General features: G+C 32.7%; 1 protein-coding gene across 1 annotated transcript in view; it reads left to right on the top strand.

The window, feature by feature from the left end:
• Window positions 1-16,677, top strand: part of Wb (wing blister) — a 77,018-nt gene extending 60,341 nt beyond the window's left edge. Inside the window, exons 13-28 of the mRNA XM_074246744.1 lie at window positions 6,093-6,199; window positions 6,758-6,941; window positions 7,028-7,383; window positions 7,986-8,183; window positions 8,403-8,573; window positions 8,743-8,906; window positions 8,984-9,118; window positions 9,211-9,472; window positions 9,851-10,022; window positions 10,165-10,386; window positions 10,592-11,415; window positions 11,487-11,647; window positions 11,718-11,856; window positions 11,936-14,975; window positions 15,054-15,422; window positions 15,530-16,677. Of these exons, the coding sequence (XP_074102845.1) occupies window positions 6,093-6,199; window positions 6,758-6,941; window positions 7,028-7,383; window positions 7,986-8,183; window positions 8,403-8,573; window positions 8,743-8,906; window positions 8,984-9,118; window positions 9,211-9,472; window positions 9,851-10,022; window positions 10,165-10,386; window positions 10,592-11,415; window positions 11,487-11,647; window positions 11,718-11,856; window positions 11,936-14,975; window positions 15,054-15,422; window positions 15,530-15,672 (6,647 nt within the window). The 3' untranslated portion in view covers window positions 15,673-16,677. The remainder of the gene's footprint in view (window positions 1-6,092; window positions 6,200-6,757; window positions 6,942-7,027; window positions 7,384-7,985; window positions 8,184-8,402; window positions 8,574-8,742; window positions 8,907-8,983; window positions 9,119-9,210; window positions 9,473-9,850; window positions 10,023-10,164; window positions 10,387-10,591; window positions 11,416-11,486; window positions 11,648-11,717; window positions 11,857-11,935; window positions 14,976-15,053; window positions 15,423-15,529) is intronic.
• Window positions 16,678-17,010: the final 333 nt, after the last annotated feature.

Here is a 17,010-nt window from a genome sequence, read left to right as displayed (position 1 = left end):
AACTACTGATAATAATAAATGCCCCAATTCGCTGAAATATTAATTTACAAATAAAAAAAAATATAACTAATTGAAAGTTTAATTGACCGATAAAAAGTAATAAAAGGTAAAATTAATGTGACAACTGATGATATCATGTAGAGGTTGACCACGGTACACTACAGAGAGTTGATAAAAATCTTAACATCCATTAAAACAGTGTACATATATTCGAATATACATAAAAAGCGTTTGGATATTCGGGTGGTCTTCTATATACATACTAAGAGATTAACGTCTACACAAAATGTAATTACACTTTCATTTCCTCCTGATAATATTTGAACATAAGACACCGAGATATAATACTGGGCCTGAAGTTGAATTTTAGCAACATGTATATACGCATAGGTGTAGATATTATATGAATGTAGGTAATGTGTAAAAGATGTAAGGTAAGGTGAATCGTGAGAGCGTAGACGGAGTGACTGTTGCGGCTGTAACCGGCACGTGTTGCCCTGGGTTAAAATTCTCAAATGTAAAGAGAGTAAAATAAGTGTCGTGTGTACCTATATATATATAATAGAGTAACGAGAAAGGAAGAAGAAGAAGAAGAAGAAGAAGAAGAAGAGAAAGATGAAGTAAAGACATAGCTCGCGTGAACGAGACTTTAACGAGCTGAACAAATCCTCCCGCTATGGTGACTTTGAGATCCTTGTAGGCGTACCGGAAGTCTTCCCACATTGGTTATATATTTTTATATTTGCTTTTGAAGATCCACGCCGAGATTTTAACCCCTTTGTGAAAAATAATTGATGAATCGCAATTTTTAATATATTATAAATTTAAAAAAATTTTTTAAGAATATTTTTCATAGCATTGAATTCAGTAAAAATAAAAATAAATAAAAATTAGCATATAAAATACGTTAAAAAATACATTGTAATTATTTTTTTTTAATTTCCAAAAAAATCAATATTTTTACATATTATAATTTATTTAATAAAAAAAATCTAACAGTTGATCAGAAGTCGATTGATTCCATATTTTAAAATAATTTTCTCTTTCTAATGAGAAGCTTTTTTTAAAAATTTAATTCGCACAATTGTTCAATTGTATTTTGGTTCCTATTGAATAAAATAAAAACTGAATAAAATAATAAAATATCACAAACATAATCATAAATTACCGATATGATATGTAGATCAAATAAATAATAGCGCAATTACATATGGTTGTAAAAGTCATAACTATAAAAGCCATGGAACTGAGTATCGATGGGATGAGAATAACACGACAATAATCGGTGTACATGAACTGGTTAGATCCCTGGAGGCAGAACTGAGCTTTCAAACTCTTGATATCATATTCAAATAAAATCTCAAAGTAAAGTAAACGACTTTTGATTGGCTCATTTTTAATTTTAGCAAAGAGCCACTCGTTTGAAAATGACAAAGTGAGTTTGTTATTGCATCAGTAAGAAAATACAGAAAATAGTAAAATAAACAAAAGCATTAAATGAAAAGATACATAAATAAAAGATTGATAAGAATAATAAAGTCTAGACTCGTTATATTATCGGCGGTCGAGAGCAGACTCAACTAAACTCAGCTCAGAAGTTTGAGAATTTATAAACATTTAAAAGATATATAACGAGATATATACATAGAGATGAGAGGAAGCTAAAGCAGAAGTTGAAGATCGAGTGGTTACCGGCTCCTTGAGGGTTCTTATCGTCGGTCTTTAATCCACGAGACCAGGCTACCGATTCCCCAGCACATGTAAAAGCTAAATACCCACTGGCGATGTATATATAGTACTCTTTTTTGTTATTCTTTTCTTATACTTGTACTTATACTTGTACTTGTACTCATACGAATCAACTTCTCGGCTCGTGGCAAAATAAATATAACTTGCTACGGAATTCGCCATGACGTTTTTTACGTCCCACGATGTTGGTACACGCGACATAAAAATAATCGTTATTAAGTACTGCGAACAAAATAATGTCGGGTTATACTTTTTACCTTTCTCGTTTTTATTTTTAAAATTATAATAAAAGTTTCATTTATAAATAAAATATGTATGTTAAGACGGTGATCGTGAACAAGACGTTGATGACAGAACCAGTGGCTGTGGGCTCATAAATCAGGTACCAATTAGGGACCAGCCACTGGTTGAACATCATTATTGTTGTAATTTTTCATCGTGATCACGGTGATAAAATATATCAGGTTTGCTTTGTGTAATAATAAATTAATATTCATTTTTTACTTTGGGAATTTTTGTCTTGTAATCGCGTCGAGTAAATCATTTTCACCAAAATTATACTAATTTTGTATTCAATATTTTTTATTTTATTTACGGAGAAAAATTTAGAAAAAAAATTTTTTTTTTTTTTTTCTACAGTCGTTGATGAAGTGTTTATTGAAAATAAAATTAAATGTTATATTAATTTACCAGGCCTATTTACAGATGGCAATTCCATCTGTATAAAAGTACGTATGTGAATTTTTTCAATCTAATTACTGGTCATATGTTTGACATAATTACGTTTTTCATCGTACAGTACTAAGTATCTGTAATTAGCTTTCAAAGTGAAGACATCTAAAAATATACAACGGCAGTCACGTTGTCTTTTAATTATTTTTTGTGACCATCGATTGCGAGGATCTGGGATCTGTTGCCATAATTAAAAAAAATTCTTAATTAAAATTGAAATTAAACGCGTTATCAAAGTTAAGCGGAGACCAAAGAGTGGATGATCAGCGAAATAAAATAAAGTAGTCAAAAATGATATTCCATTTGTATACAGCAATATAATGTAAAGTACGCGGAGAAAAGTGTTTAAAGTTATTTAGTTATCTTTTAAAGATGTAACATGAGAATTAAGAGTGCGCGGTCCACCTACATCCCGAGGGCGCGTCTCGTTTATATGCTTGTCCATACATTCTGACTTAACTCAATATATTTAGCATTACCATTACCATTAACATAAACAGTGCCAAGCTATAGTGTGCTCTTGAGTCTCTTCTTCGTATGTATTCGTACAGAGTATAGACATTGATCGTTTACTACACGTCTCATTCCACGAAAGTACTCACAGTCGTTTTACACCGTAAAGATAACGTAACGCGATGAGAATTGCTGGTTACAATATCAAACTTTTTCCCTGCTTGCTTCTTACCCTCCACCTTGTGTTATCCGTTGTCTTCATTCCCTGGTATGGGCTTACTTAAGTGGCAACACACCGGTATACTCATCCGGCTCTTATTTGCCATTACCGTCCTTTCTGATTACAATAATATTCACTCCTGATTGTGCCTTTTACTTTAATCGTTTAATTTTTAAATTAATGTAATAAAAAAATTATAAATTAATTTATAAAAGTTTATCACTTGGATTTTTTATTATTTTATTTTATAATGATCAATTAAGCGTTGAGATATTGTTGTTGAGAAAGAATAAAATTGACATAATAAAAATGATCACGTTATTTCTCAGAAGAGTCAATTAGCCACGAGATTCTTGAATAACGAAACAATTTCAAGTGTCACTCAAATTATTATTTTTAATTGATAGTAACAGATTTTTTTATACTTTCATTAATTTGAATCAAGCTTCATTTTCTCAAATTATTATTAAGTATTCTTGTTCTCATACATTGAATAATAATCTGTATTATTTTATTTTATGATTAATCCTCGAATTATTAATAGACAACTCTTAAATTTTTTCTATAAATTTATTTAGCATTTAAAAGCTGAAAATTAAAAATTTTTTAAAATAATTTTCTTGTAAAAATAGTAGTCATGTAAAAAATAAAAAAATTTTTTATTAACTCAATAAATTTTCTCGACAGACACAAATGGAATTTTAAAAAATTTTCCAACTATTTCTAGAGTGAAAATATTTAAAATTTTCTTCAGTATTAATGTTGCGATTATGATAATTATCATCAATAATTTATACGCTCAATCCAACCAATGAAATTGAATAAAATGTGAATTAGATATCAGAGTAAGTGATGACGTAAAAACATTAGAGATTTTAAAAAAGTATACTTATATACTCAATTTGCCGAGTTATTCGGCCTCAGGAGCTTTTAATTTCCCGCATCACGGCACACATGAATAGCCGACTGTTCGTCTCTGCAAACTCGCTCAAACTATCAAATGCGTACTACATATTATAACATACATAACATATAGTAGTACACTAGTTGCAAATTATAAATTATAAATCAGCCTTACACGATACAGATACTGCTAACTGAAGATATTTGTAACATATTTAAACCCGTATCTCGCTTATTAGCTCATTACTTATGTATTGAGCTGAAAACAAAATAAAACTTCGCATTACGATCTATTAAAAATTAAAAAACCAACCATTATTAATTTATCGAACGAAACGAGCTCTGTCTGTTCCGTAATATATTCCGTAACATATTTAATAAAAAACTTAAATTGAAATTCCATCAAATAATTTACAGTACGTTAACAAGTATGAATAATTGCTTGCAGATCATTCTTATCGCAAGCATCGCAACTTCTCGAGTATCAAAGAGTCATTTGTCATAGAATCATACACACGGTGACTCATTATTATGACGGTATTATTATTAAAAAAACATCTAACCCATGCACTTTTAAATTTGCCATAACTCTATTTAAATTATTAATCTGAAAAACTTAAATTAAAAATAATTGTAAAATCTTGATGGAGATAATGAAAAACTTGTTAAAAAATGTATATTAAAATTAATATTAACATCTGATAAATATTAAATTAAAAGCTTGAGAGTTAATATTGTAAGATGATCATGCCTCGAGTTAACTCTCTTCTCCTTGTAATAGCTTACAATTTATCGATCAATAAATCGAAAAGCAGTCAGGTATCACTTACTGCGTAATGCTACCTTCAAAATGGTTAATCACTAGCATCCCAGTACACTCCTTCGACGAATAACATCAAGGTATAGGTATATGAATAGGGTTCTCGGATCAGAAAAATGGTGAAGAAAAAAAAAATTTTAAAAGTAAAAAAATAAACAGGATTAAACAGTTAAATGTTAAATCTATAAAATGAAAATAGTTTAATCATTTAACTGATAGAGATCAAATGTTCTGCAAAATAAGCTTTGCATAATTTATAATGAATCTTATTTATTTCTGTTGTATTTCAGATGCTTCATTAAATGGCTTACATTAGACACATTATCTTTCGGCTTTCGGTCATTCGCAAAAAATCGACTAATTTTTTTTTTTTATGAGCTTCCATACGTTAATAAAAATTTAGTCTTTGATCCCGTTATTTTATTCATATATACATTTTATTCAGTTTAAAGCATACATTGTTTTTATAATATAAAGCTAAGGCTTTTAAGTATAAAGTTTGATATTATGTCAGACGACACTTGACTATTAAATTGCCGGTTATTAAGATTAGATTTAATAAAATGCTCTTCACAAAGTGTCAACGTGTCAAAATGTCTAGTCTTGATGGAGTATAATAAAGTTATGCCTAGCATAGGCTACTGAAGAATAATTATTTGCTCATATATGCGTAAATAATTATGTAATCGGAGTTTAAAATAAAAAAATATCATCGGTGATAAAAAAATGTACAATTATGATCAACCTGTACATTTAACTGTTGATGATGTTTAATTAATTGGAGACTTTATTGATGCATTAGAAAAAAGACACCTGTTTAATCGTGTCAGTAATTAAACTCACCACCTTTGTTATTGTGTACGAGATATGTTTGTAAATAGAGGCGTTGATCAATTGATTCACGGCATCGCTTTATCTCTTTGTAGTCTGGTTCATTTGCATACAATGTAATACTTAATACTTTTCCCGATATATATGTGTGCATGTGGATATATATATATATATATATATATATATATATATATATATATATATATGTATGTATGTTTATGTTTTGCGATCGTTAAACGTTAATTGTAATATGCGAGCCAAGTGCCAGAAGGCGTGTCTGAATTTGAATAACGATAAGAGTATTGAGATGATGCTACAATATTTTGCATTACTTGTTTTCTTTTTTTTTTAAATAATAAAATTATTATTTATTTTTCTTCTCAGGATGCCGGTGTAATATGATTGGCTCTGTATCTTCGGGATGTGATATCGTGACGGGGCAATGCAAATGCAAGCAGAATGTTGTGGGGAGACAGTGTCATCAATGTGAGGTACAGTCTAAAATTTATCAATTGATTTTTATTGACATGTCGCCCTGAAAATTGAAAAAAATATGTAGTGAATTTGTTTGTAAAAACGCCTCCAAAAATTTATGGACTGATAGAAAGATTTTTTAATATTTAACAAGTCTTATTTAATTTAATTTATTAATTATTAATAAATCTAATTTTGTTCCAAACAAGAATTTATTAAATGTTGAAAAAAATTTATTTATATTTAATAAATGGAAAAATGTTTCTAAGTAATTGAATTCATCGATAGTTAAAAGAAATTTTTCTATCAGTATAAAATTCATGAATTTATTTTTTTTTTTTTTTTAATAATTTTCCTCAAAACAAACTCTAGAAATTTTTAAAAATTCAAACGACTCTTTTTTTATTCCTTGAAATTGTATATAATTTAAAAATTTATATTTTTCCAAGTCTTAAAAATGTACAAAATAAAATTTTAATATTAGTTTTTTAATCAAAAATTTTTTTGAGACAGAAAAAAATTTTTCGTAAATCTAAATCCAAATCTTATTATTTTTTTGTTAATAAAATATTTAGATAGGACACTGGGGTTTATTGACCGGAACAGGATGTACTGCATGTAGCTGCCACCCCGTAGGATCGTACAATATCACATGCGACCACAATACAGGCCATTGTTACTGCCGTCCCGGAATCGGAGGAAAACACTGCGACAATTGTCTCCCAGGCTACTACGGATTCTCCGAAAACGGGTGTCAAGGTTAAATTATCGTCATTTTTAATCTTCTTTTTTCAGTTATTTATTTATCTACACAGTAAAAACAATAAAAGTGATAAAAATTTCAGCTTGCGAGCCGTGTACGAAAGCGGGACACATATGTGATCCAGAGACAGGCCGGTGTGCCTGCCCACGTCTGACCTGGGGCGAGCATTGCGACCGCTGCAGGCCCGACTCTTACGACCTGGTACCAGGTGTAGGCTGCAATCCTTGCGCCTGTTCACCGGGATCGACAAAATCTCAATGCAATTTATCGGGACAGTGTCCGTGTCGTTCTGGGTTCGACGGGCTGCGCTGCGACCGGTGTGCGCCCGGTTATTACGGTTACCCCAAATGCAAACCGTGTAATTGCGACCAAGGAGGTACTCTGCAATGTCCCGAGGGGATCTGTCATTGCGACCGTAATGGACAGTGTCCATGCAAGGTTATTAAATTTAATCTTTTAATTTTTTCATTTGGGAATTTTATTTTCATTTCCTTGTTTTTCAAATTTTACGCTGCTAATATCAAAAGGGTGTATAAAAAATTTTTTAGTAATTATTTCTAACTTTCTGCTTTAGAAATTGAACGTTTTGAACTTCAAGCTATGAAAATTAATAATTTTTGAAAACTCTAAAAAATTATTTAATTTAGTTAGATTTTTGTGAATAAACTGTTGTTTAATTTCTACTTTTTGGCGCCTCAAAAGTCTTTTTTTTTTATTACAATTTTTTTAGCCAGAAGTTTAAATCGTTAAACTTTTAAAGCAAAAAATTAATTACAATATTTTAGGGAATTTTTTAAGAAAAAAAAAAATTCTCTTATCTTGAAAAAAATTTAATTCTTTATTTTTCCAGTAAATTTCCACATTCTTAATATTCCTTGGGTAATTAGAGCAAAACAAATTTTTTATACGCTCTTTTGGCATTAGTAACGCAATTTATTATCTGTTTTTTTTTTTTTTTTTTTTTTTTTTTATGTAAAAATATTAGAATCCTTTAAATTTTTAAGCAGTCTTTGAAAAAATCAATTTTGTGAATTTAACAGAAAAATGTTTACGGAAGACGGTGTAACAAGTGCGTTGAAGGCACTTTTGGTCTCTCGAAAGACAACACTGAAGGCTGCACAGAGTGTTTCTGCTTCGGAAGAACCTCAAAGTGTCAACAGGCGAGCCTCAGTTGGGGCTCTCGGCATCTCACGCACTCACGAACTCTACGCATCGATGATTCTGTCAATGATGTCATCGTAAGTTACTTGACACAAGGCCAACACTTTTTACTTACATGTATTATTATTATTATTTTTATTATAAGTCCGGTGCGGCTAGATCCAGGAATTAAATGCCCTAGTCATGCCTGTGCTTATGAATGATTTAATATGTCCTATCCTGGCATCAAGTCAGATTACTTGATTGATAAATTTTTTTAAAATATTGAATTCATAATTATATGTTTAATGTATCAGGTTGCCAACTTCGGATACTCAGTGGTTCTACCGACCTTGAATGGCGGTCTAAATCTGACGAACGGTCTATCGATTATACCTGGTACTTCTGGTGATGTAACGTTGCCGGCTAATCTTTATTACAATTATCCGCTCTACTGGCAGCTTCCGCAATCTTTTCTTGGTGACAAAGTATGTTTTCTTCTTTATTCATTTAATAATAATTATTTGTTAAATTCAGTTCAATATTTTGAATTTGAATAACAGCGTAATAAAAATTAATGAATAATTTTAATTTTTAAGGTATATCAATCCTTTAAAAATAATTTCCAAAATAAAAAAATTAAAATAAATATTTCAGATTGTTTCCTACGGTGGTTATTTAAAATTAAAATTATTCACTGAAAGCGGAGTACCATTAAGATCTAGTCTTCGTTATCCACTAGTACAAATCCAAGGCAATAATAAAATAGTATTAGAATATTACCAGCAATTAACATTGGCTGATGATTACTATAAAATACGGTAATTAATTATTTTTCAATAAACTTTTAAATCTCAAAACTTATATTATAAAAATAATAATAAAATTGAAATAAAAGATTGCACGAATCACTTTGGCAATTACAAAATCGACCCGACTACAAAGTGTCTCGAGAAGTTCTGATGGTTGCGTTGCAGAATGTCCAGTCAATATTGGTGAAAGCTTCCGACAATTCGGACTTTGAAGAAGCTATGTAAGCATTTTGATTTTTTATAATTAATTTATCTTAATGCTAATGGAACAACTGAATAAATGTAATACTTATACATTACATTATATTAACAGATTATTAGAAGCTTCAATGGATGCAGCTGTACTAATACCCACGCACTCTTCGTCTCTGGCAATAGGCGTTGAAGTTTGTGAATGTCCTGCTGAGTACAACAATACATCGTGTCAGAATCCTAGTGTCGGTTATTACCGGTGGTACAATGCCAATTTAACAACTACTACATCGACAAGTGTTATCGAATTAATAGGCCAAGCTAAGCGTTGTCAATGCAGTGGCAGATCAGATGTATGCGATATTGAAACCGGTTATTGTCTAGTAAGTTTGTTAATACACTCATTTATTTATTTATTTATTTATTTTCTAATTGTAGTATATTAATGCGATCATTAAACGTTGATTACTATTAAAAGAGAAATTGACAAACACGACAAGTAATTTACAGCCAATTTATTTTTATTGATAATAAAATAATATCGTCGTGTATAAATAATATAAATATAATAATTGCGATAACATTTTTGAGGTAAAAAGTTAATTACAAATTAAATTAGTCTTCTTTTAATTAAATAAGCGTGTCCAAATTAAAAGACTGTTAAAACATAGAAAAAAATGGAAAAATTGGTATCATGTAATTTTTCTTTTTTTCGTGAAAAAATTAATTTTTTTTTTAATAAAAAAATAATTTACTTTTAGAATTGTCGGGAAAATACAGCCGGTGAATATTGCGAAAAATGTGAAGAAAGTTTCTACGGAAACCCCGATTACGATGGATGCAAATCATGCCCTTGTCCGCATACGGATAAAAGATTCGCGGTTGGTTGCAAAATACGTAAAAATGAAGAACCTGTGTGTCATTGTAAGCCAGGTAAATATTATTTTTAGTTAATTTATTTGTTTGTAAATAAATTATATTTAGTATGGGAGGATTTTAGCCGAGTACGGGCTTAAAGCTGAGTTAAGTAAAAGTGTATGATGAATATAATACAAGATGGGAATAAATGTTACAGGATACAGTGGTGTTAGATGTGAAAAATGTTCTTATGGGTACTATGGGTACCCTGATATCCCTGGTGGAGTTTGTAGCCCGTGTAACTGCAACCCAGCGGGAAGTGCCAGTGATGAATGCGACGAACAAACGGGACAATGTAACTGCAGGCCTGGATCTACTGGAAGAGATTGTTCTCAGTGTACTGCCTCTCGTCATGTGTTTATTGATAATATCTGCACATGTATGTACCCATAATTATTATCATTTAATTTTTCAGAATTTATTTTTTATTTACCAGTTTTTATTATTTTTTTGTTTGTTAAATTTTTATTAGTTTCTTTCTAGTTATTTTTATTAATTCAATTAATTTAAAATTCTCAAAATTTTGCAATAAAAAAATTGCTAAAAAAATTTCAATCTAATTTAGATATTTCTTCTAATTGCAGCATGTAACGACAATTGCACAGGAATATTATTAGATGAGATGTCATTGCTATCAGAATTATTGATAGCCGAAACAACGCACATCGCTAATGGCTACATACCACCGCCATGGGTCGAACTTGCATTCATAGACGCCAACACAACTGAATTATTTAATGTAATAAACGAAAAAAAATCATTACGACGGCGTATGCACAATATCCCTTGGTCAGAATACAAGAAAATGCTCCACAAAGTCGAATCATTGTTCAAAAATATCGTTAACATCAGCAGTAAATCGTGGGATTTAAAACCCAAGTGTGAAGATGTAAAAAATAATATCTTTAGCGCGAATGTGGAGATTAAAAATTTACGCGCTTTACTAGAAGCGACTACTCTCCAATTAAATAATTATGGCGATAATTTGAAAACAGTTGAAATTAAGAAAGTACTGAGAGAAGCTGACTCAATTCTTAAGTATTTACGAGGCATTGATTTTTCGCCTAAATTAAAAGAGTGTCAAAAAATTAATGACGACTCAAAAAAATATATTGGCGAATCGAAATCCGATCTTGACGCTACAAAACACTTTGATTATTTGAAACATAATGTTACTAAGTACTTTAAAAAAATAGATGATCTAAACTTAAAAATAGACGAAACGATGGACAATCTTTTTGAATATGATAATTTATTCCGCGCTGTCAATAAAAATTACAGTATTATAAAAAATCAGAATGATAATACCATCATCATTGATAAAGATATCACGGAGTTGATTGATGAGGGCAGTAAATTGAACGAAGAGGCCAAAAGTTTTATTGTTGACAGCCAAAACAACTTTCAAGTAATTCAATATTTTATTTTCATTTTTTTATCAAATCTTTTAATTAAATTATTTATTTTTATTTTTTAAAGGACTTTCCTGAATTAAAAAGCAAGTTGGATCAATGGTCCGAGAAGTTGGACATCAAAGAAGAAATATTGTATCGTCTTAACTATGAGTATCAAGAAAAATACGTCGCTAAAGCGGCTGAACACGCAAGAAATTTGTCTAATTATGTTGACCAATATGTTGCGTAAGTTTTTTATAATAAATTAATACCGTAAAATGTATTTACATAAGAATTTTTTATTTTCCGTTAATAGATTGTTCGATAGAACACGGAATGATGCAGCAAACCCACTTAAAGCGAGTCAAGTCTACAAAAACATACTTGATTATTTATCAATTGCAAAAATGTCTGCGTCATTGGCTAAAGATGCTGCTTGGAATGTTTATTATAAAGTAAGTGATTCAAATTTTAATATTTATAATCATTAAATGTAAAAAAATAAATAAAAAATTATCAATTTATTTGATTTAGGTGTTTCCGGAAGGTCCTCAAGGCAAATCATTATTAGACAGCGCCGCAGAAATGTCAGAAAAATCAACCTCCCAATTAGAGGAAGCCCAAGAACTCCGTGGTTCGCTCGGTTTCTCAAAAACTCAGCTAGACTCGCAAAAACAAATTGTTGTGGACATAAAGGACTCTTTGAACAGCACCGGAGTGAAAGACAACCAGATAAACATAAAGCTGCGCGAGCTGCAGAGTGAGAGCAACAAGCTCCAGGAACGTCTTGTTGAAATAAAATCCGAGCACAGAAAGCTAATCGAGACAATCAGTGAGTCTGAAAAACTGATTAACGACTACAAAGAAGGTCTTGCGAACGACCTGTACCCGCAACTTCACGAGCTCAAGCGTGAGGGTGACTCCAAGATCAGTTTGGCCAGCGAGAAGCTAACCGAGGCGCAGTCGAATATTAAAAAAACTGACGCTAAACTTATTAGTCTCGCTCATGCTTCCACCAAACGGCAACACGAATTCAACAAATGGAATACTACCCTCGCCAGCAAATTAAAGAACTTGAAAGCCAAGATCACAGAAGCCCGCAATACCGCAGACGGTATCCGTATATCTCTCAAGCCCGCTGAAAGTAAAAAATGCACTCGTTCGTACCGACCGGCGAATCTACAGCCCTCGACTACCACCTCCATTGTCATAACCTTTGCAGTGACCCACCACCGCAAAGATGGCCTTCTTTTCTACTTGCCCAGTTCTCAAAACGACGACTTTATTGCTCTTGAGCTCTACGAAAGCAAAGTTCGGTTCCTCTGGAACGTAGGTGGCGACACTGGTGTCTTAGTCCATCCCGAAGTTCTTGAAAGTGGAGACCCGCAAGATGACAACAATTGGTACCGCATCGAAGCCGACCGGGTTCGTCACACCGGAAAACTAAGCGTTCGCAAACAGATTTCAACTAGCGGAAAATTCTTGCCTGTTATCAACTCAACTAACCCCGAATTTGGACGACTAGATGTCGGCAGAAGCGATCGCGTGTGGCTCGGAGGCGTTCCACCAGGATCACAAAGACATTCTGCAGAACTGCTGTCAACAAACGGCCTGCCAGGATGCGTCCATCAGGTGATTTTCGACGGAAAACCTCTCGGCTTGTGGAACTTCATCACAACTGCACCCGACAAGGCTTGCAAGGCTTGCGTGGAAGGCGTCGAGACAATCCGCGACGACTTCGCGTACAGTTTCAACGGTGATGGTTACGCGGTGAGGAGCCGCGTTAATTCTGGGCCCTACAGCAAATACACATTCGGTGTTTCTTTGAACTTCCGTACTTACGACGAAAATGCTCTGCTCTTCCTGACAGTAAACCCTTTGACAGAGCAATTTATAATGATATTCCTGCGTGAGGGCCGAGTTATCCTGCAAATCGGGTATGGAAACAACATCTCCATGGAGATGTCCTCTTCCTACCGATACAACACCGGTAACTGGACAAAGGTAGACGCTTTCAGACAGTACCAGCCGAGGAAGAACATCGAGAAGTGCAGTTTGAGCCTCGGTGACGGCGACAACGACAAGCGAATCGGAGCCCCGACACCTCAGCCCAAGAAAGACGATATTCCAGACTTGTCGCAAGCCAAGTACTACATTGGAGGCGTTCCACCTAGTTTCAAGGCTCCTTCCCAGCTTCAATTGCCCAGAGAAGTCTCCTTTTTGGGGTGCATGGCAAACATAATTATCCAAGACGGCTACGATCCCATGGCCGAGCAATACTATGGTGTCGAGCCGACTTGTGGCAACAAGCCGCTAAAAATTGTCGGGTTCTACGGCGACGGGTACTTGGAGCATCGCTCATGGCCGCTCAAGAAAATCCACTCTGCAGTTAGCTTCTCTTTCAGGACAATGCAGCCTGACGCCGCCTTGCTCCTGTCGACCTTCCAAGGCCAGGAAGACCGGTTCAATATCATCAACGACAACGAGGATGTTAATAAAAATATCTACTACTCAGTCGCGATTGTCGAGGGACACGTGCAAGTGAGAGTCAATGCTGGAAAAGGCGAAGTTGTACTCCAGTCCAACAACACCTATAACGACGGAAAGTACCACGCAGTTTCTTTCCTCAAGAGGAGAAAGGAAATCGAGTTGAGAATTGACGACGCGTATCAAGGAAGCGGCAAACTTCCTTCTGGCGCTGCTGTAAGAGCTCGCGATTTCGGCGGACTGTTTTTCGGAGGACTTCCCGCTTTGATTAACAACACCGAAATGATTGGCTCGAGCATTCCGCTGTACGGGGCAATAAAGGACGCGGTTTTCAATGACGAGGTCGTGAGATTCGACGAAGCGGTCGCGTTTGACCACGCATTACTTGGAAGGGCTGGTCCGGTGATGGGGAAGGATCCTCCTAGTTACACCCCCTCGGCTTCGCTGTCTCGGGGGCTAAATACTCAGCCCGAGGGCTGTCAGAAGGTTCCTTACTACTCGTTAGAACCGGGAGCGCTCAAGTTCGGGGACAAGTCGCACAGCCACACTCAGCTGTACTTGAATTTCAAGAAGTTCTGGGAGAAAAGGTATGTAATTGAGTTTGACTTCAGGACTTACTATCCGAATGGGCTGCTGTTTATCACTCCGGGGATCAAGAGGAAGCAGTATTTGATGGTGATTGTTAAGGATGGGCAGCTGATGCTGGCGATGAAGAGCAAGATGAAGAAAGAAATTGTTTTTAAGAGCCCGTTCAACGACGGAAACTGGCACCACGTTGTCATTAATCATGACGAGCGAAAGTTGACGCTGGTCGTCGACTCTCAGACACCCAGAATGATCAAGGTGCCTAAAAAGATCGGCTTGGAGACTATGATGTACATTGGGGGGCTGCCCGAAAGTGGAACGCCGTTCCCAGATCAGGTTGTAGGCAAGCTGGAAACACTCAAAGGGTGTATCAGAGGGCTTAGGGTTAATGGAAATATTTATGACATGGTGGGCTCCACCAGCAGGCCTTTCAATGTCGGACAATGCTTTCCGAGTGTCGAAAGCGGAGCTTACTTCCAGGATGAAGCTTACGCTATTTACAGTATGTATTCTTTGATTAAATTCATGTATTTTTTGTTATTATTGATTCGTATAAAAATTAATCATTTATAAATTTCAGAGAGGAATTTCGAGTTGAATTCTCTGTTGGAATTACAACTAGAATTTAGAACATCGGAATTGTCAGGTGTACTATTATCAATAACTGCGTCCGACGGCTCGCCTTCAATGTCCCTGGAACTGCACAACGGAAAAGTGATAATGTCCGCGGATCTAGGTGATAAGAGTCCTTTGTATGTGGAGCAAAGTTTTCCGAGTCCCTATGCAATTTGCGATAATAGGTGGCACAGAATACAAGCTGTTTACAACGATGATGAGTTGACGTTGAAAGTTGATGACTTAGATCAAAAGTACGGATTACCGGCGACTATCAATGAACACTTTATGATTTCCACTGCGTCTAGTCCTTTGTATATTGGTGGATTGCCAGGTAATTTTATTAAGTACTTAATTGATCAATTTTTGTAATAAATTTTTTATTATTATTTATTTAAAAATTTTTTTATTTTTTTTTTTTTTTTTTTTTTTTTTTTACAGCATCAGCTCCAAAAGGGACATTAATGAGTCGCGACCATTTTAACGGTTGCATAAGAAACGTTATGATTGGTGGAGAAAGAAGAGATTGGACTGATATGGCCGAGTTACACAATATTCACTTAAGTTCATGTCCTATTCAATAAAATTAATTTTTAAATTTATAGAATAAATAAATATATAAATAGATATTTATTTATTATATATATAAAGTTAAAAATAATTTTTAATTTCCGAAATTTTTCCAAAGACTGTGTCGCAATGACAATAGTACTTTCATAAATTTAAACATGGAAATAAATAAATGTAAAATTTATTACGCGGTTCCTTTTTCAAGTAATTTGATCCTTATGAAAGCGATTTATTTATAAATTACCGGAAATAAATAAGACGTAAGACTTAACGAAGCCAAAAGATGCTAAAAAGCAAAGTAAATTCTTGTTAAAAAATTCAGTACTTTTATAAAAATAGTTATTGTTAATAAATAAAGGAATTAAATAACCATACAAATAAATAGGGATCAAAAGTCACCACATTGTAAAGAATAACAATGTTTTTTTATATAAACAGATCGTAATTTTTAAATTATTAATTATTTACACTGCCATATGTAGAGTTAATTATATGTCTGTCATTAGACGCCATTGTACATCAGTATTTAATCCATTATTATTTATTGATACTTTTAAAAAACTTAATTAATAGATAATTACCGTAGCAATAATTTTTTCAACTTCCAATAGTAAAATTTTAATTTTTCTATTTTATACTTACTAACTTTAAACTACTTTAACCGATGTAATTGTTTATAATTTTTATTATTTATTAAATGCACCGTTTGTATTTAATTGAGCATTTTTTTTAATGATCATAATAATAATATAACTTCTAGACTGAGTTAGTCTTGTAAAAAGTGTACGTTTCAATCTTTACAATTAGTGTTAAGTACAATATTTATATTATAGAAATATTTTTAATATTTATGTGCTTGAAGGTAATAATAAATTTATTAATTTCTTTTATTATAATAATTATTATTATATTATGAATGTCATAAGGAATAAGAATTGTACTATATATTTTAATTTGTCACAAATAATTAACAAATTTATACTACATGTCACTGTTATGTGATGACAATAAAAACAATGCATTTGATTATAACTTAAAAGCAATAATTCTTATTATTTTAAATCATCTATACTAATTAAAATCCCTTTTTTTCTAATTTTACATATTACAATTTAATATTTTTTGATTTCTTCTTTCTTTATATTTTATAAGCTCATCGCTTCGTTGCAGTAATTTTCTAATTTTAAATAAATAATCATGAATTCTGTCAAATATATTTATTCAAAACACTGAGAGAAATAATTTTTTTTTGAAAAAAATGAGTATTGTCGAGACAAGAAAATAATTTGTTGAAAAAAATTTTTTTTCAATAAAAAATTTATTGTGAGAAAAATTTTTATTTCTTCTGCTAA

The sequence above is a fragment of the Cotesia typhae genome, unplaced genomic scaffold (genome assembly GCF_013202065.1).
Source record: "Cotesia typhae breed Kobodo isofemale line unplaced genomic scaffold, CoteBio_Ctyphae contig_48, whole genome shotgun sequence".
Lineage (NCBI taxonomy): Eukaryota > Metazoa > Arthropoda > Insecta > Hymenoptera > Braconidae > Cotesia > Cotesia typhae.
The sequence above is the reverse complement of the archived record's forward strand: the minus strand, read 5'-3'. Positions and strand labels throughout refer to the sequence as shown.